The sequence below is a fragment of the Solanum dulcamara genome, chromosome 7 (assembly GCF_947179165.1).
Source record: "Solanum dulcamara chromosome 7, daSolDulc1.2, whole genome shotgun sequence".
Classification (NCBI taxonomy): Eukaryota; Viridiplantae; Streptophyta; class Magnoliopsida; order Solanales; family Solanaceae; genus Solanum; species Solanum dulcamara.
The window spans coordinates 72,819,976-72,845,972 of record NC_077243.1 but is presented as its reverse complement, the minus strand read 5'-3'; the positions used below and the strand labels follow the sequence as shown (position 1 = coordinate 72,845,972).

General features: G+C 32.6%; 2 protein-coding genes across 2 annotated transcripts; both read left to right on the top strand.

Moving 5' to 3' along the window:
• Positions 1–5,548: 5,548 nt before the first annotated feature.
• On the top strand, positions 5,549–6,532 carry LOC129894859 (uncharacterized). The gene has a single exon (XM_055970473.1). The coding sequence runs from the start codon at positions 5,549–5,551 to the stop codon at positions 6,530–6,532; it is 984 nt and encodes a 327-aa protein (XP_055826448.1).
• A 6-nt stretch (positions 6,533–6,538) lies between these two features.
• LOC129894858 (uncharacterized) lies at positions 6,539–8,380 on the top strand. The gene is made up of 2 exons (XM_055970472.1): positions 6,539–6,698; positions 6,819–8,380. The coding sequence occupies exons 1-2, from the start codon at positions 6,539–6,541 to the stop codon at positions 8,378–8,380; spliced, it is 1,722 nt and encodes a 573-aa protein (XP_055826447.1).
• The last annotated feature ends 17,617 nt before the right edge of the window (positions 8,381–25,997 follow it).

The following is a 25,997-nucleotide window of genomic DNA, read 5'->3' as shown; positions in this document are numbered from 1 at the left end:
AATAAAATAAAATTATTTTAATCCACGCGTGCCCTACCCATACCTATATTAATACTATATTAATAATGTCCATCACCCGTTGTCCCCTATTTAAAAAATAAATAATAATAAACATTAAATAATAATAAAATATATAATTACTTTCTTTTCATCCAAATAATTTAAAAAATGAATATAATATATATATATATATTTTTCGCCGCACTTTTGTACCATTTTAATATATATATATATATATATATATATATATATATATATATATATATTATATTCATCCGATTTTTATTTTTCTTATTTTTATTTTTATTTTTTTATTTTTTTTATTTATCTTTTTTAATAAAAATTAAAAAATTAATATTATTTTAATCCACGCGTGCCCCGCCCATCATCCTTTGTCTCTGCAGAATATATATATATATATATATTCATCTGATTTTAAAAAAAAGAGTATAATATATATTTCCGCCTCCGTGTTATTTTATTAATTTGTCCACTCCGCATTATTTTATATTTTCTGCCCATTCCGCATTATTTTATTAATTTCCCACTCCGCATTATTTTAATCATCCGACATTCCCTTTCATTTCCCTATATATACCCGGTTACTCACTCTAAAAAAGCAGAACACACAGACAGAATAGGGAAGAACACTAAAAAAAAATATTACACTCTCATTTTAAGTATCTTCTTGTAAAAGATTTTTTGAATTTTCTCTCAATTTGAACTCGATTTTACTTGAAAAACGAGGGTATATTCGTGACCAAAGTATTTCCGTTCACTGCCCAGCAACAGATAATATTTACTCCGTTCTTCTTTTATTTTTCATTGTTATTATCATACAAGGTTATCCTAAATTATTATCTTGCTAATTTCGTCATTATTTTCTTATTTGCATGAACACTCCTGGAGCAAAATGGAGTCTTGATCTGAGACTCGATATAATCATCCTACCCTCACATGGAGTCGATATCCTAGATCTTTTAAAATAGCAAACAAATAAGATTGTCATATTCAGTGTCAATCCGGGCTGCTTATATTTTTCAGCATTTATTATTATTGTTATTATTATTCTTATTATGAGTGTCTTTTTATTTGATGTCGTTATTATTGTTATTATTATTATTAGTATATTTTATTTTCTGTTATTACTATTATTATTATTATTTTCGCTATCAATATTATTAATAGAAGTAGTAGTATGTTTATTTTTCTGTTAGTATTACTATTATTATTATTATTATTATTATTATTATTATTTTCGTTATTCATATTAATATTATTATTTTCATTATTAATATTATTAAGAGAAGCAGTAGTATGTTTATTTTTCTGTTAGTATTACTATTATTATTATTAATATTATTATTGTTATTGTTATTATTATTTTCGTTATTATTATTATTAGTAGTAGTAGTAGTATATATATTTTTATTATTACCGTTTTTATTATTATTATTAGTAATAGTAGTAGTATTTTATTTACTGTTAGCATTATTATTATTATTATTATTATTATTACTATTATTAATATTTTCATAATTATTATTATCATTATTATCAGTACATTTTGTTTACTGCTATTATTATTAATATTACTATTATTATTATTATTATTATTATTGTGTTATTATTAGTATTGTTATTTTCGTTATTAATATTATTAGTAGTTATAATTGTATTTTTATTTTTTACTGTTAGTATTATTATTATTATTATTATTATTATTATTATTATCATTATTATTAGTATATTTTATTATCATTATTATTATTATTAGTAGTAGTAGTAGTAGCATATATATTTTTATTTTACTATTTTTATTATTAATATTATTAGTATATTTTATTTCTATTAGTATTGTTATTATTATATTTTATTATTATTATCATTGTTATTTTTATGGCTATTATTACTATTATTGTTATTATTTTTATGGTATTATTGTTATAATCATCATTATTATTATTATTATTATTATTATTATTATTATTATTATTATTATTATTATCGTTATTATTATTATCATCATTATCGTATTTATTATTATTGTTGTTGTTATTTACTGTCATTATTATTATTATTTATTATATTATTATTATTATCGTTATTATTATTATTATCATTGTTGTATTCATTATTATTGTTGTTGTTATTTACTGTTATTATTATTATTATTATTTATGATATTATATTTATTATTTATCATATTATTATTATTATTTATCGTATTATTATTATTATATATATTTTTTACTACCGTTATTATTATTATTATACTTTATTATTATTGTTATCATTGTTATTATTATTATGGCTATTATTATTGTTATTGTTATTGTTATTGTTGCATTATTGTTATTATGATTGTTGTTGTTATTATTACTATCATTAGTATTATTATTACTATTATTATTATTACTATTATTACTATTACTACTATTATTAGTATTATTATTATTATCATTACATGTTAAATTTGCTTTTATAATGTGAATATGTTCTCACTAATGCAATAGCTAATATTATATAGATATTTAGATTTGTGAACTTTTAATTAAAATGGGTCATCATAATAAAAGAAACCTATATTTTTATTTAAGGCTAAATTATTAGTAAAAAATACCGCATTTAAATACGCACTTATTTCATGCAATAAGCAATATTTGCCTAATAATTTCAAGTTCAAAAAAATCTTTTTCCATGTAATCACTAAGCTTCATTTTCAAAACTTTTGAATAACTTTTTATAGTTTTAATCTAAACCTAAGTTTGGTCGGTAATCGTTTTTAACGAATCTTGAAGGATGCCTAACCCCTTCCCTTTTAGGATAACTAGAACCCTTATCTAGAATCTCATAAGCTAAGTAGACCACTAATCGGAGATCATTTTTAGCATTAAAATAAGTTAATTATTTAGGTATCCTAATTTACCTTAAAAATAATTAGGTGGCGACTCCTTAAAATTAAATAATTTAGGAATCATCAATACGTTGTACACCGTTTGACCTCGAGTTAAAATGGGGTATAACAGCTTGGCGACTCTGCTGGGGAAATAAAGGTTCTAAACCATAATAGACTTAGGTTAATAATTTGAATTTCTTTATATTTTTTAGTTTTTCTTTTTTTTAATTGTTTGATGATTTATGTTATGTTTATTTATTTGCTATTGCTTGATATTAATGTATGTTTGCAATTATTCTGTTGCTTTATATATTTGAATATTTGTTACTGCTTTATATAAACTGTCATTCCGTTCATACTTCCTCCAATTCTGGAAAATTGACACTATCACACGCACACGTGAGGTGTGTTTTGCGCACCCACAAAGTTTTTTCAAAAATCCCAAATTTTAGGAGAGTTGGCGTATGCGCGGGGTGTCCGGATCTTTTTCCGTGTGGCCGCGTAGCCTTCTCACTCGAGTTGTCCACTCGGGAACCTTTTGTCTAGTAAACCAAATCTTAGAAAAAACATAAGATAGAGCTGTGCTTCCCTTCGAACTAAGTCATGCATGCATACGCCTTAGGTGGATTGACCCAAGGTGTCAATTCCACATTTAAGAAACCACCCATACGTCGACGGGTTTCATGACCCAACGACCAATAAGCATATTTTATGGAACGTGATAATGATAGACTGATCCAAGCCAATTTTGACATAATGAGTTTGGAAAATGTGTCCCCATTTTATTAATTTGTATTGTAGGATGGATTCAACTCCCCAAATACCCAAAATTAGGATGGTCGAGGGTGTCCCGTACAAATTGAAGAAATGGTGGGAAAATTTTAGCCCCATCGAGAAATCAGCAATCACGAAAAAATTGGGCTTCCTCCCTATGCTATTCAAGGTCTCCCCGGATAATCATGTGGTTAGCGCATTACTTCCATTTTGGGATCCAGATCATGTTGTGTTCGCATTCAAAGACTTTGAGTTAACACCCACATTGGAGGAAATCTACTATTTCACTAGTTTGAAGTATCGAGGAAGAAGTCAAATTATCCCACACGGTCAATCAAGGAAGAAATTTCTTCTATACTTAGGATTGAAAAACACTAGGAAACTAGGGTGTTTCAAACACAATTGGGTTTCCTTGGATTACTTATATGGGCGGTATGGATGTTCGGACAGTTACAAGTTATTCAGAAAAGAATTCTCTTGCACCTCTACCCATTGGCAAGTTAACCGTCCTATTGCATTTCCTGTGGCTTTACTAGGAACCTTGGTATTTCCACAAGAACATGGGAAGATTAGCACTTGTATATGTTATGTGGCTAAAGCACTTTTCAAAGGAGTCGACGGAAAGGAAATCACTTTGGTTCCTATGATTTTGGCTGAAATACTTCGAGCCCTCGGAAAGTGTAAAAGAGGAGAAACAAGTTTCTTTGAAGGTTGCAATCTTCTTTTGCAGATGTGGGCGATGGAACATTTTTACCAACGTGATGACATGGTAGACATATGTTTTAGTAATACAAGTCATATTAACAGTTTTTATGATAGGATGAAAAAGTTTGTGTCTTCAGTTGGTACTAATGATTGGTACGAATTCTTTATTTCCCGCACTAGTGACCAAATTCAATGGAAATACCCACTACTCTCATGTCCTATTGCATTCATAAGGTGTAGAGGATTTTACTACATCGAGCTCATTGGATTGGAAGGTCTCCAACCATATGCCCCAATATGCGTGCTTCAACAGTTCGGTCAAGCACAAATGATTCCTCTACAAGCAAATATGAAATCTTCTGAAATTTCCTTCGAATCAGACTTTAAAGTCCCTAGAGTTGATAAGATTCTTCATGAATGGGATAATATCATCACGCTAGAGGTAGGAGATGGACCAGCAAGAAGAACTCCAGAATATCAGGCATGGCTTCGAGAAGATCGCAATAGCATAAGCCCGGAAGGTGAACAGGGCTTTGAGGATATTAGGACAACGATTTGGATACGACACTGTCATCTTGGAACCAAAATAGTTACACCAGAAATGTGGGCTCAAATGGTGAATATAATACATATTCTGGATAATGCGAGAGCAGGATCTAACAGTGTTGGAGCATCATCTTCATCCACTTCACCATTTTGATTAAGAGCAAGATTTAGGCTAAGTCTTTGTTTCCATTTTTGTCATCTTTCCATGTATTTTGTTGATTATTGTACCCTTTTATTGTTGTTTAATGAAAATTGGATCTTTTGTTTTCCAAACTCAAATTATCTCAAGTTAATGGCTTGGATCAACCTATCATAAATCTCGTTATTTGGCATTTAGGCCCACCTTTGGCATAAAAGAGGTCCCGTGCATATTAGGTCGCATTTGTACTATTAATTTCTCTTTTTACTATGTGATTTATTTGCTATGTGGTACATGTTCCCTTATTTGCCAACACTATTTACCTAATTGATTATTCTATTTATACTAATATATTTCTTTTCTTTTTGTTTAATAGAGGTTTCTTTTTCCTTTCTAATTTATTTCCCCAAAGGTTGATTCGTGTTGACTGCGAGCTGGCGGATCATCCATACTTCACTAGATCAAAAGGCCGATCACCCGCCGATATGACTGGTTCAAGTGCATCCGATCAAGATGGTTTAGGACTTGTCACTATCCCAAGAGATGAACCTGAGGCTTCAGAAGGAAGGGATCCTATTCCTTATAATGAACATATTGCTAACCTGATGCAACAAATGGCCAATATGCAAAGAGAGATCGATCGACTTCGAAACCTTACCAATTTGTCCATTAGCCTAAATACACCACTTCCCGAACATGGGGCAGATGCAACTATTCCACCTGTTGACTCTCCCTCGCCTCAAGACTTCCCTCCAAATCTTTCCCCTTTCAAAACCAATATGACTGCTCCTAAACAACCCGTTAACCAACCACAAGTCAATTTCGCAAACATCAACTCACAACAAACCAATCTACTACCTTTCACTACCCCTTATGTTTCCCAAACTCCAGTCCTCCAAACTACACTTACCCAAGCTCCACTCACTGAAACTAACCCACTTACCCAAAAAGACCCACTCACCCAAACCAACCCGCTCATCCAAAAATACCAAACGATCCAACATATACCTGTGACACATACTACAACTTCTAACATGCAATATGTGCCACAAGTATACGTAACAGAAGCTCAACCTTTCGTTACTCCAATACCAACCATCCCAGAAGTCGATCCATATGAGGAGATGGAGAGAAAGGCCAGATCAAAAACAGATGAAAGTGTAGCTAGGGAGATTCGTAATTTGAAAAAAGCATTCAAAAGTATCCAACTTCACAAGGAATGTGAAGGGTTTGAGTATGAGGATTTATGTGTTCATCCTGATGTCGAGTTGCCTGCAGGATATAAAGTACCAAAATTTGATGTGTTTGATGGGAAGGGAAATCCACGAGCTCATTTAAGATCGTATTGTGACAAGCTAGTTGGAGTGGGGAAAGATGAGGCCATTAGAATGAAATTATTCATAAGGAGTTTGACAGGAGAAGCACTGGATTGGTATACAAGTCAAGATCCGAAGAAATGGCATAGTTGAAGTATCATGGCACAGGATTTCATGGATAGGTTCAAGTTCAACACTGAGGCCATACCAGATAGATTCTATTTGATGAAATTAGAAAAAAAGTCGACGGAGTCTTTTAGAGAATATGCCATGAGATGGAGAGCAGATGCTGCAAAAGTTCAACCTCCGATGATAGAAAGTGAGATGACCTCCCTTTTTATACAATCTCAAAAAGATGCAACGTATTATGAAAAGATGATAAGCGTGGTAGGACAAAAGTTCTTTGAAGTTGTAAGGATGGGATAATTCATTGAAGAAGGTATTAAAACTGGGAGAATCACTAATTTGGCAGCCTTGCAAGCAACAAGTAAAGCAATTCAGTCAGATTCAATTGGAGGAGCCTTTAAGAAGAAGAAGGACGGAGTGTCCGCTGTCATGACCATCCAGGAACGTAGGCCAAACCAAATGTTAACATACCAAAACCCTTTACCCCAACCTTCATACCATAGTCAGTATACCCAAGTCCCTCAGCCATATTACCAGCCTTCTGTCGCCCCTTATCCAGTTTATACCACTCAGCCAATATATTATCCATCCAGAGCGCCTACTTATCCAAATCCCTCACAATACCGACCTACATACCCACCTCAATCCCATTATCAAACACAAAATCGCCCATCAAATCCACCAAGGCCCCGCCCAAACTTTGAAAGAAGACCACCCAAAACCTATACACCTTTAGCCGAACCTTTATCCCAACTATATGAAAGGTTGAGAACCGCAGGGATACTCCAACCAATCCAAGCACGAATTCCTAACCCCCTTCCCGGATGGTATGATAACACTAAGCATTGCACCTATCACTCTGGAGCTGCTGGACATGACACCGAAAACGGTCTTACTCTCAAGGACAAGATTGAGGCATTAATCAAAGAAGGAGTTATTCAACTCAGAGGTGCTGCCCCCAATGTAAATAACAATCCTCTTCCAAATCATGAGAATGTAAACATGATCACCATTGATGAAGAATGCAATTTGGAAGGGACTATTTTGCCAATCAAAGAAGAGAAAAATGTCATGGCATCAGCCTTTATTGCTCCCATTATCACAATCCAGGCGCGAGCGCCATTTGAAGTGGAAGTTTTGGTTCCTAAACCTAGGATTACGGTTTTGGTTGCTCAATCAACTCATTTTGATACTAAAGCAGTTCCCTGGAGTTACTCAACTGACACAAAGGACAAAGGGAAAGGAAAGGTAGTTGTAGAAGCTGCTGCTGCCGGAAAGACAAGATCGGGGCGATGTTATACCCCTGAAGGTGTTGCACGAATCGTACCGAATAAGGAAGTTAACCAAAAGAGGGTTGTGATAGAAGCTGAAATAGAGGATTTCTGGAGGAAAATGCCAACAAAAGAATACTCTGTTGTTGAACAATTGAAGAAGACTCCCGCCCAAATTTCCTTGATGTCATTATTGATGAGTTCTGAAACTCACAAGAGCGCTTTGGTGAAAGTTCTAAGTGAAGCTTATGTTCCGGCCAATATCATAAGTGAGAATCTTTCAGCCATGGTAGGGCAGGTTTTGGAAGCAAACAAAGTCTGTTTTCACGAAGAGGAATTACCATCTGAAGGTTTGGGACATAACAAAGCATTGAACATCACTGTCAGGTGTAGGGACAAGTTTGTTTCTAGAGTTCTGATTGACAATGGTTCAGCTGTTAACATATGTCCTTTCAATACCCTTCGAGCTTTGGGAATTAATATCGAGAAAATTCGTGAAAGTCATGTGAGGGTTAGAGGTTTTGATGGGACACAAAGGGGAGTCATTGGCGAAATTGATTTGCCACTACAAATTGGACCCGAGGAGTTCGTGGTAGAATTCTAAGTATTGGACATACCTGCTAGTTACAATTTATTGCTTGGGAGGCCTTGGATCCATATGGCTGGTGCGGTCCCTTCTACCCTGCACCAAAATTTGAAATTTGTTTGGAACCACCACGAGATTATTGTTCATGGAGAAGGTAGTAATTTCATGTATCCTGGCAATTCAATCCCTGTTGTTGAAAGTATGGAAGAACTGGATGGGTCTGTATTCCATACTAAAGAGATTATGTGTGTCCATCAAACCGAAAGGGTAAAGTTGCCACGTGTGCTTATGATGGTGGCTTGGGAAATGTTGAAGAATGGTTTCATGCCTGGTCGAGGTCTTGGAGTGAACTTGGGTGGAATAGTGGAACCAATTCAATTGTCGGGCCAGAAATACACCTTTGGTTTAGGATACAAGCCTACTCCTGAAGAAGTCTCATTGGCCGATCTCAAAAGGAAAAGTGACATTTCATTGCCCCATCCCATTCCGCACTTGAATCAGTCATTTTCCAAGGCATATATTATAAAGGAATCAGAGGAAGACGCTGAAGACACCCTCGTGGAAGGACTCAAAAACTTATTTATGGAAGAAGTGGAATGCAACATGATCTTGGAGGATTGTATTGAGATTCCGACCATACGGGATGTGGAGCCTGGAGATGCTTTGAACAATTGGACTTATAACCCATCCCCGTTTCCTCAAAAATCTTGGTAGACGTTTGTATTAGAATTAATGAAATAACATGATTCAAAATTGAGGCCTGAATCATGTTTAAGAATCTTTAAATGTTTTCCCTCCACTTTTGAAATCTTAAATGCCACATCTAAGCCATATTTTCTGCTTTAAATTTCAAAATTTTATACTTAATTATAAATTTTATTTATTTATTTTTACTCCCTTTCAGCGAGCAAATTAATGAATCTACCAATATCGAGAATGTGACATGTAATGAAATGAGCAAACAAATCTCAAATACCGAGCAATCTTTTGCGGAATATGAAGAAGAGGTGCAACCTGAAGAGTTGACTGAAGATTTTGAACATTTTGAGAATAAAATAAAGCCAAATTTGGATGAAACTGAGACGGTAAATTTGGGAGATTCAGAAGTAATGAAAGAAACAAGAATTAGCATCCATTTGACTCTGTCTCAAAGAAAGGAACTTATTGATCTTTTGGGACAATATATAGATGTATTTGCATGGTCTTATGATGATATGCCGGGTCTAAGCACAAACATTGTTTCATATAAGTTGCCGACTGATCCATCTTGTCCCCCAGTCAAGCAAAAGCCAAGGAAGATCAAGCCTGATCTGAGTTTAAAAGTTAAGGAAGACGTTTCTAAGCAAATCGATGCCAACGTCATCCGAGTCACAAAGTATCCTACATGGTTAGCTAATATAGTGCCAGTGCCAAAGAAAGATGGAAAAATCAGAGTATGTGTAGACTATCGAGACCTCAACAAGGCTAGTCCGAAAGATGATTTTCCACTTCCAAACATTCACATACTTATTGATAATTGTGCAAAGCATGAGTTGCAGTCATTTGTTGATTGCTTTGCAGGCTACCATCAGATTCTAATGGATGAAGAAGACGCTGATAAAACGGCATTCATCACACCTTGGGGAGTGTATTGTTATCGAGTAATGCCTTTCGGACTCAAGAATGCAGGAGCAACATACATGAGAGCTATGACTACCATTTTTCATGACATGATCCATAAGGAGATTGAAGTCTATGTAGATGATGTCATTATCAAATCACAAAAGAGCTCCAATCACCTCACAAATTTGAAGAAGTTCTTTGATAGGTTGAGGTGGTATAATCTGAAATTAAATCCTGCAAAGTGTGCATTTGGTGTCCCTGCTGGAAAGTTGTTGGGTTTCATTGTGAGTAGGAAGGGCAAAAAATTGGATCCTTCAAAAATAAAGGCTATTCAAGACTTGCCCCCTCCAAAGAGTCGAAAGGATGTAATGAGTTTTCTTGGTCGACTAAATTACATTAGTCGATTCATTGCACAGTCGACTATAATTTGTGAACCAATCTTCAAGTTGTTGAGGAAAGATGCTGCCATTAAATGGACTGAAGATTGTCAACAAGCTTTTGACAGAATCAAGGAGTACTTGTCTAGTCCGCCCGTCTTGGTGCCTCCAAAACCGGGGAGACCATTGCTACTATATATGTCAGTATCGGACAATGCATTTGGATGTGTGTTAGGACAACATGATGAAACTGGGAGAAAAGAACAGGCTATATACTACTTGAGCAAGAAATTCACGCCTTATGAAGCCCGATATACTTTATTGGAACACACTTGTTGTGCCTTGACTTGGGTTGCACAAAAGTTAAGACATTACTTATGCGCGTATACCACTTTTCTCATCTCAAGGATGGATCCACTCAAATACATATTTCAGAAGCCTATGCCAACGGGGAAACTGGCAAAAATGGCAAATTTTACTAAGTGAATTCGATATTATTTATGTCACTCAGAAGGCCATCAAAGGACAAGCGCTTGATGATCATCTTGCTGAAAACCCTGTGGATGAAGAGTACGAACCTCTTAAAACTTATTTCCCTGATGAAGAGGTGTTATTTATTGGAGAGGATATTTTAGAAGAATATCATGGGTGGAGGATGTTCTTTGATGGTGCTGCAAATTCTAAAGGAGTCGGTGCTGGGGCAGTGCTTGTCTCAGAATCAGGTCAACATTATCCAGTCTCAGCGAAATTCAAGTTTCTATGCACTAACAATATGGCGGAGTATGAAGCTTGTATTCTTGGACTCAGAATGGCTATTGATATGAATATACAAGAATTGTTTGTTATAGGTGACTCAGACTTATTGATTCACCAGGTACAAGGCGAATGGAGCACCAAGAATGTGAAGATACTCCCCTATTTGCAATGTGTGAAGGAAATATATAAGAAATTTATCAAGATAGAGTTCAGGCATATTCCTAGAGCTCAAAATGAATTCGCAGATGCCTTGGCAACCATGTCTTCTATGATTCAACATCCAGACAAGAATTACATAGATCCAATCAAAATCAATGTGTAGGATCAACCGGCCTATTGTTTCCATGTGGATGAAGAAATGGATGGAGAACCATGGTACTATGATATTGTAAGGTATCTCAAAGAAGGAGATTATCCAGAAGGCATAAGCAATATTCAAAAGAGAACACTGCGGAGGCTTGTAAATCACTTTTTCTTAAGTGGAGAAATCCTTTATAGGAGGACTCCAGATTTAGGTTTATTAAGGTGTGTTGACTCCCAAGAGGCGAGCAAGTTGATTGAAGAAATACATGGAGGTACTTGCGGGCCACACATGAATGGTTTTACTTTGGCAAAGAAGATTGTGCGGGCCGGATATTTCTGGATGACTATGGAAACAGACTGCATTCGCTTCGTGAGGAAATGTCATCAATGTCAGATTCATGGTGATTTGATCCGAGTTCCACCGAATGAACTCAATGTGACGAGTTCTCCTTGGCCGTTCGTAGCCTGGGTCATGGATGTCATCGGTCCTATTGAGCCAGCCGCGTCAAATGGACACAAGTTCATTTTGGTAGCTATCGATTACTTCACAAAATGGGTAGAAGCATCCTCACATAAGTCTGTGACAAAGAAGGTGGTGACAGATTTTGTTCGCAATAACATAGTTTGTAGATTTGGCATCCCCCATTCGATTATAACAGATAATGGGGCTAATCTCAATAGCGGTTTGATGCATGAGATATGTGATAAGTTCAAAATCATTCACCGCAATTCTACTCCTTATCGACCACAGATGAATGGAGCAGTTGAGGCTTCCAACAAGAATATCAAAAGAATATTGCGGAAGATGATTGATAATTATAAGCATTGGCATGAAAATTTGTCGTTTGCCCTCCTCGGCTATCGCACCACGATTAGGACTTCGACTGGGGCAACACCTTATCTTTTGGTTTATGGAACAGAAGCAGTATTACCAATGGAAGTTGAGATACCATCCCTGAGGATAATCTAAGAAGCTGAGTTGAGTGATGCCAAATGGATACAAAGCCGATATGAACAGTTGATGCTCATTGATGAAAACAGAATGAATGCAGTTTGTCATGGACAACTTTATCAACATAGGATGGCCAAAGCTTTCAATAAAAAGGTAAGACTGAGACAGTTCAGGCCGGGACAATTGGTGTTAAAACGGATATTCCCACACCAAGAAGAAGCTAAGGGGAAGTTTGCGCCTAATTGGCATGGGCCTTATGTGGTTCACAGAGTGTTGACTGGAGGAGCGGTGATTCTAGCAGAAATGGACGGAAAGATATGGCCGAAAGCCATCAATTCAGATGCGATTAAGAAATACTATGTCTAGGAGCCTTTATATTGTTTTCATGTAATATTTCATGTAATATTGAAGAACTACGTTCCGACCTGATTCCCTTGGCGGGATACGTAGGAAACCCATATCGGGTCTGGTCACTTAGAAGAAATTATAAAGAAGATCCCATTGTTATGTACTATGAACTACGCCTGGCCTGATTCCATTGGTGGGATACGTAGGCGGCCTGTATCGGCTTCGGTCACATTATGAGAAAATTTTCATTTCCCTCCTTCTTATTATTATTTCGTATATGATAATTACGTATAGTCTAGTTCATGTTGGATACCTAGGCAACCAGTAAAGGACTCGGCCCCTTTGTTTTAATTCTCAAGGAATGTATTCATGAATTACGTATGGTTCGGTCTTTTCGTTATCATGGTGAAATATCATTATCTCTCTTTACCAAAACTGGGACAGTTTTGCGGGCAACATTAGAAGAAGACATCAAGAAAATTGAAGAGTATGTGGGAAATAGAATAATCAGGTTGAAGAAAGACTCCAGAAAAGGACGTTTGCTTCGTTTCACGACATGTCGCAATCTAAAATTTTGCAGAAATTCTTTACTATTTTATATATATATATATATATATATATATATATATATATATATATATAATTTATCTTATTACTTTTAATATGAACCTTTACATCAAATATTTTCCTGTTATTTATTAGCCAAGATTTAGAATAGATGGGGATTGCAAGTCCAAACTAAGTTGAAGAAAGAAGGAGTATGAAGAGCCAAGGCTTCAAAGTCAATGCGAATCAACCTCCCCCAAAACTCATAATTTTTCTTTGAATGCAGGCTTGCCAGAATTATCGGCCAATAAAGAGGTCAACATATTTACAGCCTCGGAAGGATCATATGCTGAATGGTTTGAATTACTTATAAATTTATGTTTTAAATCAAGCTTCTCGAAAATTCCAAATATCTTGATTTCACAAATATTTTCAGTTGTACTACCTATGATATTAAATGCCCCGCATAAATATTCTCAAATGCACTCCACGAATACTTTCAAATAATTTTAAGTGCAATACGCTATACAAATGCTTTCAGATATCTTCGAACACATTGCACAGATGTCTTGAAATCTTTTCAAATGCACTGCACAAATGCTTTCAATTATTATCAAATGCACTGCACAAATGCTTTCAATTATTATCAAATGCACTGCACAAATACTTTCAAATATTATCAAATGCACTGCACAAATGCTTTCAGATATTATCAAATGCACTGCACAAATGCTTTCAATTATTATCAAAAGCACTGCACAAATGCTTTCAGATATTATCAAATGTACTGCACAAATGCTTTCAATTATTATCAAAAGCACTGCACAAATGCTTTCAAATATTATCAAATGCACTGCACAAATGCTTTCAAACATTATCAAATGCACTGCACAAATGCTTTCAAACATTATCAAATGCGCTGCACTAATGCTTTCCAGTATATTCAAATGCACTGCACAAATGCTTACAATATATTCAAATGCACTGCACAAATGCTTTCGATATATTCAAACGTGCTGCACAAATACTTCTTATATATTCAAATGCACCGCACTAATGCTTTCTTATATATTCAAACGCACCGCACTAATGCTTTCTTATATATTCAAACGCACTGCACTAATGCTTTTCGATATATTCAAATGCTTTATTGCGCTCCACGTGGCTCTCAATTGTTTTTTTTACTGCTTTGCACAAATGCTTTAAATACAATTGCATAAAACGCTTGCAAAAGTTGCAATATTTGCAAAGACGTCATTTTCATTAATCATTGACTTGAGAAGTTGCAATCTTCATAAATTATTTGGGTTAAGGCCTCATTTCATTAATCATTGCTGAAAGGCATCATTCTCATGAATCATCGGCTAACCCTATTTTCATAAGCTTTATTTAATCATTACGGTTCGCAAGGCCGCATTATATATACTCGCACCCTAGAGGTGTCATTCTCATAAGCTTATTGCACATTGCTTTATATTTAATATTTACTAATTGTCTTATCAAGTTTAAGTTTTGCAGAAATCGCAGCATAACGTGGAATTGTTTCTAAGTAGTGAACGGGGGATGTTTGTTGGAAAGTCAAACTCACCAACAATGGTCATGAATCTACTCTCGAACTCTACTCAACCTACTTCCATAATTCAGGTTTTAAAATCCAGTCTCGTCATTATTCGTTATTGGGACGATTTCTTTGGAGTTAGGCTTTACTTCGTTCTTTCCAATATTCTCGCCCCTTTGTCGAGTCCAGGTTTTTAATTCCACTTTTATCTCTTTATATTGTCAATACGCTCCCTTTTGCTTCACTTCATTTTTTAAATAACTCTTCACTTGTTCAATCTTATTCTTCTCTGTGGCCACCTCTGTCAATACTTTCTCATTCACTAATACTGACACGATTTTATAAATGATGACGTTTACAATTCGCTCCACCCTATTCTGGCATAACTTCAAAGCTGCAATCGGCTTGAATCCCAAAAAATTCGAGACTTGTTGGTAACTCAAAAGCAAAATTCATCCACAATTTTATTTATTTTTTCACAATTTTTTTTCTTTCTTTTTTTTTTCTTTTTCTTATCTTCGTATTGTCATAAACTTTATTTCAACATTGATGGCCGGGACAAAATTGGCTATTATGTCAACTTCTTTGCCCAAAAACTCTTTCATCGTCTTCGGTCAAAGAGGGACAGCTGTTGACACCCAATTTTTACCCTCAACAACGTAATTTTTACAAAAAAAAATAATAATACAATAATAATAAAATATATATATATATATATATATATATAATTAAATAATAATAATAATAATAAAACGAAATATACATATATAGTATCATCATTTTAAATTAATTTCTCTCTCTCTCTCTCTCTCTCTCTCTCTATATATATATATATATATATATTTATAAAATAATTCTTGAATATAATATATTTTTATTATTTATTCAAAAAAAAAAAATTGTCTCAAAAAATTTTTATTTTTAAAATAAATAGCTCTGTTAATTAGTTTGATTTAATTAATAGACTCATATTTCAAGTTAATTTATTTAAACTGAAGTTAATTATTTACTTTATCAAAAATGAGAGGTTTGTTAATTAATTAATGCATACTCATCTTATTTTAATTTTAGACTTCTTCAATTTTAATTAAATTAAAATAATTGACTTTTATAAAACCATGCATATTTTCAAGTGTATTTTTAATAATTTGTCATCTTCATAACATATGCATTTTTTTGTTATATAGTCATTATCTCTTAGTAATATTTAAATTTGACTTATAAAAAAGAAAATTATTATTTACCATAATTAATTATTTCGTAAATTAATAATTAGTTACAATGAGGTTAATCATTTTACTTTTGTTAAAATTAAGAAGATAGTAAATTAATTCGTCTAATTTGATAACCAATTTCACTAATTAATTTTACGTTTTCATTACTTCTCCTAAATAACAAATAATTAATATTGAATTAACAAATTTTTATTATTATTTTTATTCTTCCATTAATATTACAACACGCAAATAATATATATGTCACCTCCTCGTCAAAAAATAAAAATAAATAAATCAATCAATAAATAATAATAATAATAATAATAAATAAAGAAATTAAAAAATATATATATTATTTATTCATCCAAAAATAAAAATAATTAAAAATAAAATAATAATATTCTGCACACCTTTTGGTCCCTCTTTCAAAATAATAATAAATAAATAAATAAATAAATAATGTTAATCTTTCGTAAAATAAAAAATAATAATAAAAAAAATAATAATAAAAACAATTAATTTACTACCCATACTTTGTCCCTCCCATTTCCCCATATATATATATATATATATACTATCTACCATACTTTGTACCTTTTTTATTATTATTATATTTTCAAAATAATAAATAAATTATTTTATTTCATCCGAAAAATAAAAATAAAAAAAAAAATAATTCCATATTCATCCAACCAAAAAAATAATAATAATAATAATTAAAAATAAAATAATATAATAATATATATATATATATATATATATATATATATATATATATATATATATATATATATAATATTCTGCCGTACTTTTGTCTCCTCCCCGTTTCCCTATACTAATAAAAAACTAACGCGTGCCCCCGCCCATACCCCTTTGTCTCTAAATTATATATATATATTTATATTCATCCGAAATAAATAAAATAAACAAATAATTTTGCCTATATATATATATATATATATATATATATATATATATATATTATACTCATCCGATTTTTATTTTTATTTCTTTTTATTTTTATTTTATTTTTATTTTTTTATTTTATTTTATCTTTTTTAATATAAATTAAAAAATAATAAAATAAAATTATTTTAATCCACGCGTGCACCTATATTAATACTATATTAATAATGCCTATCACCCGTTGTCCCCTATTTAAAAAATAAATAATAATAAACATTAAATAATAATAAAATATATAATTATTTTCTTTTCATCCAAATAATTTTAAAAATGAATATAATAATATATATATATATATATATATATATATATATATATATATATATATATCCGATTTTTATTTTTCTTATTTTTATTTTTATTTTTTTATTTTTTTATTTATCTTTTTAATAAAAATTAAAAAATTAATATTATTTTAATCCACGCGTGCCCCGCCCATCATCCTTTGTCTCTGCAGAATATATATATATATATATATATATATATTCATCTGATTTTAAAAAAAAGAGTATAATATATATTTCCGCCTCCGTATTATTTTATTAATTTGTCCACTCCGCATTATTTTATATTTTCTGCCCATTCTGCATTATTTTATTAATTTTTCACTCCGCATTATTTTAATCATCCGGCATTCCCTTTCATTTACCTATATATACCCGGTTACTCACTCTAAAAAAAGCAGAATACACAGACAGAATAGGGAAGAATACTAAAAAAAAAATATTACACTCTCATTTTAAGTATCTTCTTGTAAAAGATTTTTTAAATTTTCTCTCAATTTGAACTCGATTTTATTTGAAAAACGAGGGTATATTCGTGACCAAAGTATTTCCGTTCACTGCCCAGCAACAGATAATATTTACTCCGTTCTTCTTTTATTTTTCATTGTTATTATCATACAAGGTTATCCTAAATTATTATCTTGCTAATTTCGTCATTATTTTCTTATTTGCATGAACACTCTTGGAGCAAAATGGAGTCTTGATCTGAGACTCGATATAATCATCCTACCCTCACATGGAGTCGATATCCTAGATCTTTTAAAATAGCAAACGAATAAGATTGTCATATTCAGTGTCAATTCGGGCTGCTTATATTTTTCAGCATTTATTATTATTGTTATTATTATTCTTATTATCAGTGTCTTTTTATTTGATGTCGTTATTATTGTTATTATTATTATTAGTATATTTTATTTTCTGTTATTACTATTATTATTATTATTTTCGCTATCAATATTATTAATAGAAGTAGTAGTATGTTTATTTTTCTGTTAGTATTACTATTATTATTATTATTATTATTATTATTATTATTATTATTATTATTATTATTATTATTTTCATTATTCATATTAATATTATTATTTTCATTATTAATATTATTAAGAGAAGCAGTAGTATGTTTATTTTTCTGTTAGTATTACTATTATTATTATTAATATTATTATTGTTATTGTTATTATTATTTTCGTTATTATTATTATTATTATTAGTAGTAGTATATATTTTATTATTACCGTTTTTATTATTATTATTATTATTATTAGTAGTATTTTATTTACTGTTAGCATTATTATTATTATTATTACTATTATTAATATTTTCGTAATTATTATTATCATTATTATCAGTACATTTTGTTTACTGTTATTATTATTAATATTACTATTATTATTATTATTCTGTTATTATTAGTATTGTTATTTTCGTTATTAATATTATTAGTAGTTATAATTGTATTTTTATTTTTTACTGTTAGTAGTATTATTATTATTATTATTATTATTATTATTATTATTATCATTATTATTAGTATATTTTATTATCATTATTATTATTATTAGTAGTAGTAGTAGTAGCATATATATTTTTATTTTACTATTTTTATTATTAATATTATTAGTATATTTTATTTCTATTAGTATTGTTATTATTATATTTTATTATTATTATTATTATCATTGTTATTTTTATGGCTATTATTATTATTGTTATTATTTTTATGGTATTATTGTTATAATCATTATTATTATTATTATTATTATTATTATTATTATTATTATTATTATTATTATTATTATTATTATTATTATTATTATTATTATTATTATTATCGTTATTATTATTATCATCATTATCGTATTTATTATTATTGTTGTTGTTATTTACTGTCATTATTATTATTATTTATCATATTATTATTATTATTATCGTTATTATTATTATTATTATCATTGTTGTATTCATTATTATTGTTGTTGTTATTTACTGTTATTATTATTATTATTATTATTATTATTTATGATATTATATTTATTATTTATCATATTATTATTATTATTTATCATATTATTATTATTATATATTTTTTTTACTACCGTTATTATTATTATTATACTTTATTATTATTGTTATCATTGTTATTATTATTATGGCTATTATTATTGTTATTGTTATTGTTATTGTTGCATTATTGTTATTATGATTGTTGTTGTTATTATTACTATCATTAGTATTATTATTACTATTATTATTATTATTATTATTACTATTACTTCTATTATTAGTATTATTATTATTATCATTACATGTTAAATTTACTTTTATAATGTGAATATGTTCTCACTAATGCAATAGCTAATATTATATAGATATTTAGATTTGTGAACTTTTAATTAAAATGGGTCATCATAATAAAAGAAACCTATATTTTTATTTAAGGCTAAATTATTAGTAAAAAATACTGCATTTAAATACGCACTTATTTCATGCAATAAGCAATATTTGCCTAATAATTTCAAGTTCAAAAAAATCTTTTTCCATGTAATCACTAAGCTTCATTTTCAAAACTTTTGAACAACTTTTTATAGTTTTAATCTAAACCTAAGTTTGGCCGGTAATCGTTTTTAACGAATCTTGAAGGATGCCTAACCCCTTCCCTTTTAGGATAACTAGAACCCTTATCTAGAATCTCATAAGCTAAGTAGACCACTAATCGGAGATCATTTTTAGCATTAAAATAAGTTAATTATTTAGGTATCCTAATTTACCTTAAAAATAATTAGGTGGCGACTCCTTAAAATTAAATAATTTAGGAATCATCAATACGTTGTACACCGTTTGACCTCAAGTTAAAATGGGGTATAACAGTGGAGGCCATGCTCCTATATTCAGCCTCAGCTGAACTCTTTGATACTGTTGTTTGCTTCTTGGCTTTCCATGAAACCAAGGATTTTTCAATCACAACCATGAACCCTGTTACAGATTTCCTGGTGAGTAGGCAAGAGGCCCAATCAGCATCACAAAACGCAATAATCTTGTGGTCTGGATTGCTGGACAGTAGTATTCCTTGTCCAGGTTGCTTCTTCAAGTACCTTACCACTCTTAGTGCAGCTTCCATGTGGGATTTTTTTGGTTGATTCAGGAACTGACTTAGTGTCTGAGTGCTGAAAGCAATATCTGGTCTTGTCATATTGAGATATAATAGTTTCCCTTTGAGTTTCTGATAACTGACCTGGTCTATTAGAGGATCATCATCTGCTTCTTGCCTTCTCTTCACATGTTGATCATACTCTCTTGATGTTAGTTTGACATTAACATCTATAGGTGTTCCTGCTGGTTTAGCTGCTCCCATTCCAACTTCTGCTATAAGCTCAAGGGCATATTTCCTTTGATGCATTAGTACCCCTTCTGTGGATCTTGTAAACTCAATTCCCAGAAAATATTTAAGCTCCCCTAGGTCTTTCATCTTGAAGGCCTTTTGTAGAGCCTCCTTTATGTCTTCTATTAATTTCAATGAGCTTCCAGTGATCAGCATGTCATCCACATACACAAGTATAAGTATAATTCCTGTTTCTGACTTACTGATGAATAGTGAGTGATCATATTGGCTCTGTTTAAATTTAAGGGAGATAAGGGCCTCAGTGAGCTTATGATTCCACTGTCTTGGGGCTTGCTTAAGTCCATATAAGGACTTTGTCAGTCTACATACCTTCTCCCCTTGACTGACAAACCCCTGAGGAAGGTGCATATAGATTTCAGCATCAAGGTCCCCATGAAGAAATGCATTGAACACATCCATTTGATGGATGTGCCACTGGTTGGAGGCAGCAAGAGCTAGAATAGATCTTACTGTGACCATCTTCACAACTGGAGAAAATGTCTCTTTATAGTCAATACCTTCTTGCTGACTGTATCCTTTGGCAACTAACCTAGCCTTAAATCTTTCTACTTCACTTGTGGACTTGTATTTGATTTTATAAACCCACCTACAGCCAATAGGTCTTTTACCTGCAGGTAAGGTAGTGATCTCCCATGTATTATTGTTTTCTAATGCTTGAATCTCTACTTGCATAGCATCAACCCATCTTGAATCCTTGATGGCATCTACATAGCTGGTAGGTTCTGTTATAGTAGAAGTAGCAGCAATATAATGCTGATATGTGGGAGATAGATGAGAATAGTTCACATAGTTGGATAAAGGATATTGAACATCACTGGTTATGTTTAGGGAAACAAAGTCCCTCAGCCATGTTGGAGGGTGCTTAGATCTTAAAGATCTTCTAGGAGCACTAGGATCCTCAGCAAGGCTTGATTCCCCAAAGCCAGCACCATCTGCAACATGTATTTGATCCTCAGAATGCTCCACATCAGAATGCTCCACAGTAGTATGCTCACATCCTATATCAAGGCTTGGAATCTGATCAATATTGTTAGAAGATATGGGAGCTATAGTAGATAAACCTGGAATGGTCATATCTGCTTCTTGTAAACTGTCTACAAATAACTATTGTGAATCAGCATCAGCTTTATTGACAAATGGGAAGATATCCTCCCTGAAAATAACATCTCTACTGATAAAGAATGATTTGTTAAGTAAGTCAAACAAAATATATCCCTTGTGCACTTCAGAGTAGCCCATGTGAGCTGCTAACCTTGACCTGGGCATAAGTTTGTCATGCTCAGCAAGGTTTTTAGCAAAGGAAAGACATCCAAGAGTCCTTAAGTGAGATAGCCCTGGTTTGATGCCATATAGTCTTTCATAGGGAGTTTGAAACCCAATTACACTACTAGGGAGTCTGTTGATGAGATAGGCTGCAGCTAGAACACAGTGGCCCCAAAATTTGATAGGTATTTTGGCTTGAAATCTCAGGGCTCTTATCACTTCCAGCAGGTGTCTATGTTTCCTCTCAGCAACACCATTTTGCTGAGGGGTATAAGGATAAGACCTTTGATGAATAATACCCCATTCTTTGAACAATTTGCAGCACACAGAATTAACAAATTCTGTACCATTATCAGATCTAACCATCTTCACAACCCTGTCAAATTGTGTTTTTGCATATTGCAAAAACATTTGAAGAGATACAGAAACATCTGACTTAAGTTTAAGTAGAAATAACCAGGTCATTCTTGAAAAATCATCCATAATTGTAAGAAAGTATTTATTGCCATCAAACGTAGCTGTATTATAGGGTCCCCAGAGATCAACATGTATCAAGTCAAAGCATCTACTGCTTTTAATGCTGCTAGAAGGAAACACAGGTCTAGTTTGTTTTGCAAATGGGCAAACTAAACAGTTAGACACTTTACACATAGTGATTTTATTGTCAGCAAACATCTTTGAAAGTACTGTAGAATAGGGATGTCCAAGCCTTTGATGCCATAGCTCCATGTCTGACTCCTTACCATTTGAAGGAATTGTATCAACAACATTAGCAGATTCCTTGACATTATTGACACTACCTTGAGTTAAATGTCTCCACAGCAGGTATAGTCCTCCTTCTTCCTTACCAACTTCCTTCACCTTCCCAGTGTAAAGCTCCTGGAAAATACAAAAATCAGGGAAGAAGGAGATTGAGCAGCCTAACTCCCTTGTTATTTTGCTGACAGACATTAAGTTATACTTGAACTCAGGTATATGAAACACATTAGTGATCATACTTCTAGCTGATAGGTTACAAGAGCCAATATGAGTAACTTGTGTAGTACCACCATTTGGTAAGCATACATCCTTGGGTGTGTCAAGCTTGAGGACAGATTCTTTTTGTAACATATCTAACTTAGATACCATGTGATTTGTTGCACCTGTATCCACAATCCACACATCACTATTTTCAATTACAAACAAGGCTTTACCTACATTATTTGCCTTATTACAGTCAGATGTAGTAGCAGATGCAGTAGCTCTTGGCTGTTGATTCATCATCTTGAGTATCTGTTCATATTGTTCCTTTGTGAATGTGCACCCTTGAAGTAGTTGTTTGACATCTTTCTCAGCCTGACTCAGAGTTTTAGTAGAAGCTTCAGCTGATGTTGTGTCTAGACAGTGCTGTCCTGTAATATTCCTACCACACACTAATTCATTAGTTACATTTGTATTCAAACCATAAGAAAAATTCACCTGGCCTGATTTTTGAGTATGATTGGAGGCATCAGCATATATACTTTGTGCCTTCCTCTTGGACTTGAAATCTGGTGGATATCCAACAACCTTGTAGTAGAATTCTTTAGTATGGCCTCTACACTTACAAAAGTCACAAAGTAGAGTTGTATTCTTCCTGTACCTATTATTTACACCTGAACTACTGCCACCTCTAGAGTACATAGCAGCTGAGTCTAGAACAGATGAATGCAATCCCAAATTATTGATGCATGTAACTACAGATTTGTGGCTCTCATCTCCTGCTATCATGGCATATGCTTGGTTTATAGTTGGTAATGGATCTATCATGAGAATCTGAATCCTAGCCTGAATGTATGAATCATTTAATCCCATTAGAAATTGATACAGTTTTTGTCTATTCATGTGAGCTACAAATCCTTTGGATTTTTCACAGTTGCAACAAGGTGAGGGCACTAACACTTCAAATTCATCCCACAATGCCTTCAGCTTCGTATAATATACTGAGACAGAGTTAGTACCCTGCTGTAGAGTAACAATTTCTTTGTGTAAGCTGTAAGTCCTTGATCCATCTACTCTATCAAATCTCTCTTGTAGATCATCCCACACTTTCAATGCACTTGAGACAAACGCAATTCCACTAAGTAAACTCTTTGAGACTGAGTTCATTAACCACGACAAAACAATTGCATTTACCCTCTCCCATTGACACCACAGTTCTTCACTGTACATGTCCTTTCTGCATGTTCCATCAACCAGCCCCAACTTGTTCCTCCCTAACAAGGCTAACTTGACTGAACGACTCCACAGAGTGTAGTTCTCAACACCAGTCAGTTGAAAAGAAATGATGCTAACTCCACTTACATCTGTAGGACTAAGAAATAACGGATGATTATAGTCAATACCTTGCCCTAGAGTGAGATTGCTACTTGAGGAGGCTGGCACACTAGCTTGTTGGTGATTTTGGTTGACATTTTGAGGTGAACTTGTTGCTGCCGCCGTGTCACCTGCCATTTCTTCAACCAGTAACACAATCGCCAAATTTTAACACAGATCGGAGCTCCGATCTACTGTTCTGTCAAACACAAACAACGAAACAACCTATGAATCAGTGAATCTCATTGAGACTCTTTGACTCCACATCGAGGATCAGCGTCCTGCTCTGATACCATGAAGAAAAACATGAGCTGTACAGAAAGAAAGAAAAAGAGATGAAGATGAAGATGAAGGAGAAGAGAGAAGGAGCAGAAACGTGAAAGAGTAAAGTGAGAAAGGGGAAGATATTTTTTATTTCTTCAGCTGCCTCTTCTAATTACAATTAGTGTATATATATACACTATGTTATATTTGTTAACTGAAATTAGTTACACTAACAGATTTAACAACTCCACTAACTAATTTCTGGTAGAATGACAATTCTACCCTCCAACTATTTGACTTCTCACAATAAATACTATACTTGGAGCAACAAGCAAGCTGCAACTGACAGAATATGGAGCAGGATTGACAAAGCTTTTGGTAATCATGATTGGATGCTGTTATGGGGTCATGTTACTCATGAATATGATATTCCTCATATCTCAGATTATGCTCCAACGTTACTTAGTCTAAATACTATGATCTATCTCGAAAAAAGACCTTTTTAGAATCTTCAACATTTGGACTGACCATAGTACTTTTATGGATATTGTGCAGCAAGTTTGGTCCAAGGAGTTAAATCACTATGGAATCAAAAATATTTGGCTCAAACTCAAAGCTTTAAAGACACTCTTGAAGAAGATGAATAAAGAAGAGTTCAAAGATATTAATCTAAAAATAGTAAAGGCCAGGCAGGAACTTGCAATTATTGAACAACAACTTACAACCCATAGTTCAAATGACTTGTATAGAATGGAAAAGATAGTTATTCAGAATCTTGAGAAATGGTCACTTATTGAAGAAAGCGCACTAAGTTGAGCACAATGGATCAAGCTTGGTGATGCAAATATCAAGTATTTCTCTGCTGTGATCAAAAAGAGAAGCCAAAATAATCATCTTGGAGAAATTAACTCACTTTCAGGAAGGAAGCTCACTGACCCCAATGAGATTAAAGATGAGGTTATTCTCTTTTATAAATCTCTAATGGGTTCATCGTCCACCACTTTACCTGCAATTAATAGAGTAGTGATGAAGAAGGCCCTCTTCTCTCCCATCACCAGAAGAGCCAACTATTTAGAGATATTACTGACCAATCTCTGATTTTTACAGTCCATTGAGGGTGACAAAGCGTCTGGTATTGATGGTTACAATGCACACTTCTTTCAAAAGACTTGGCACATACTGAAAGATGACATCCTCCAGTCCACCAAAGAATTTTTTCAAAGTAAGCTTTATAAAGTTATCAACTACACAGCTATTACTTTAATTCCCAAAACTGTGAGCCCATCTAATGTTAAAGAGTTCATACCTATAGCTTGTTGAACTATATTATATAAATTGATTAGGAAAGCGCTTGCTGCTAGATTGCAACTTGTTATGGCTAGTCAGCCTTGTGAAGCACAGGCAGGTTTTATACCTGGGAGAAAAATTGCAGACAATATAATCTTAGCTCATGAGCTTGTGA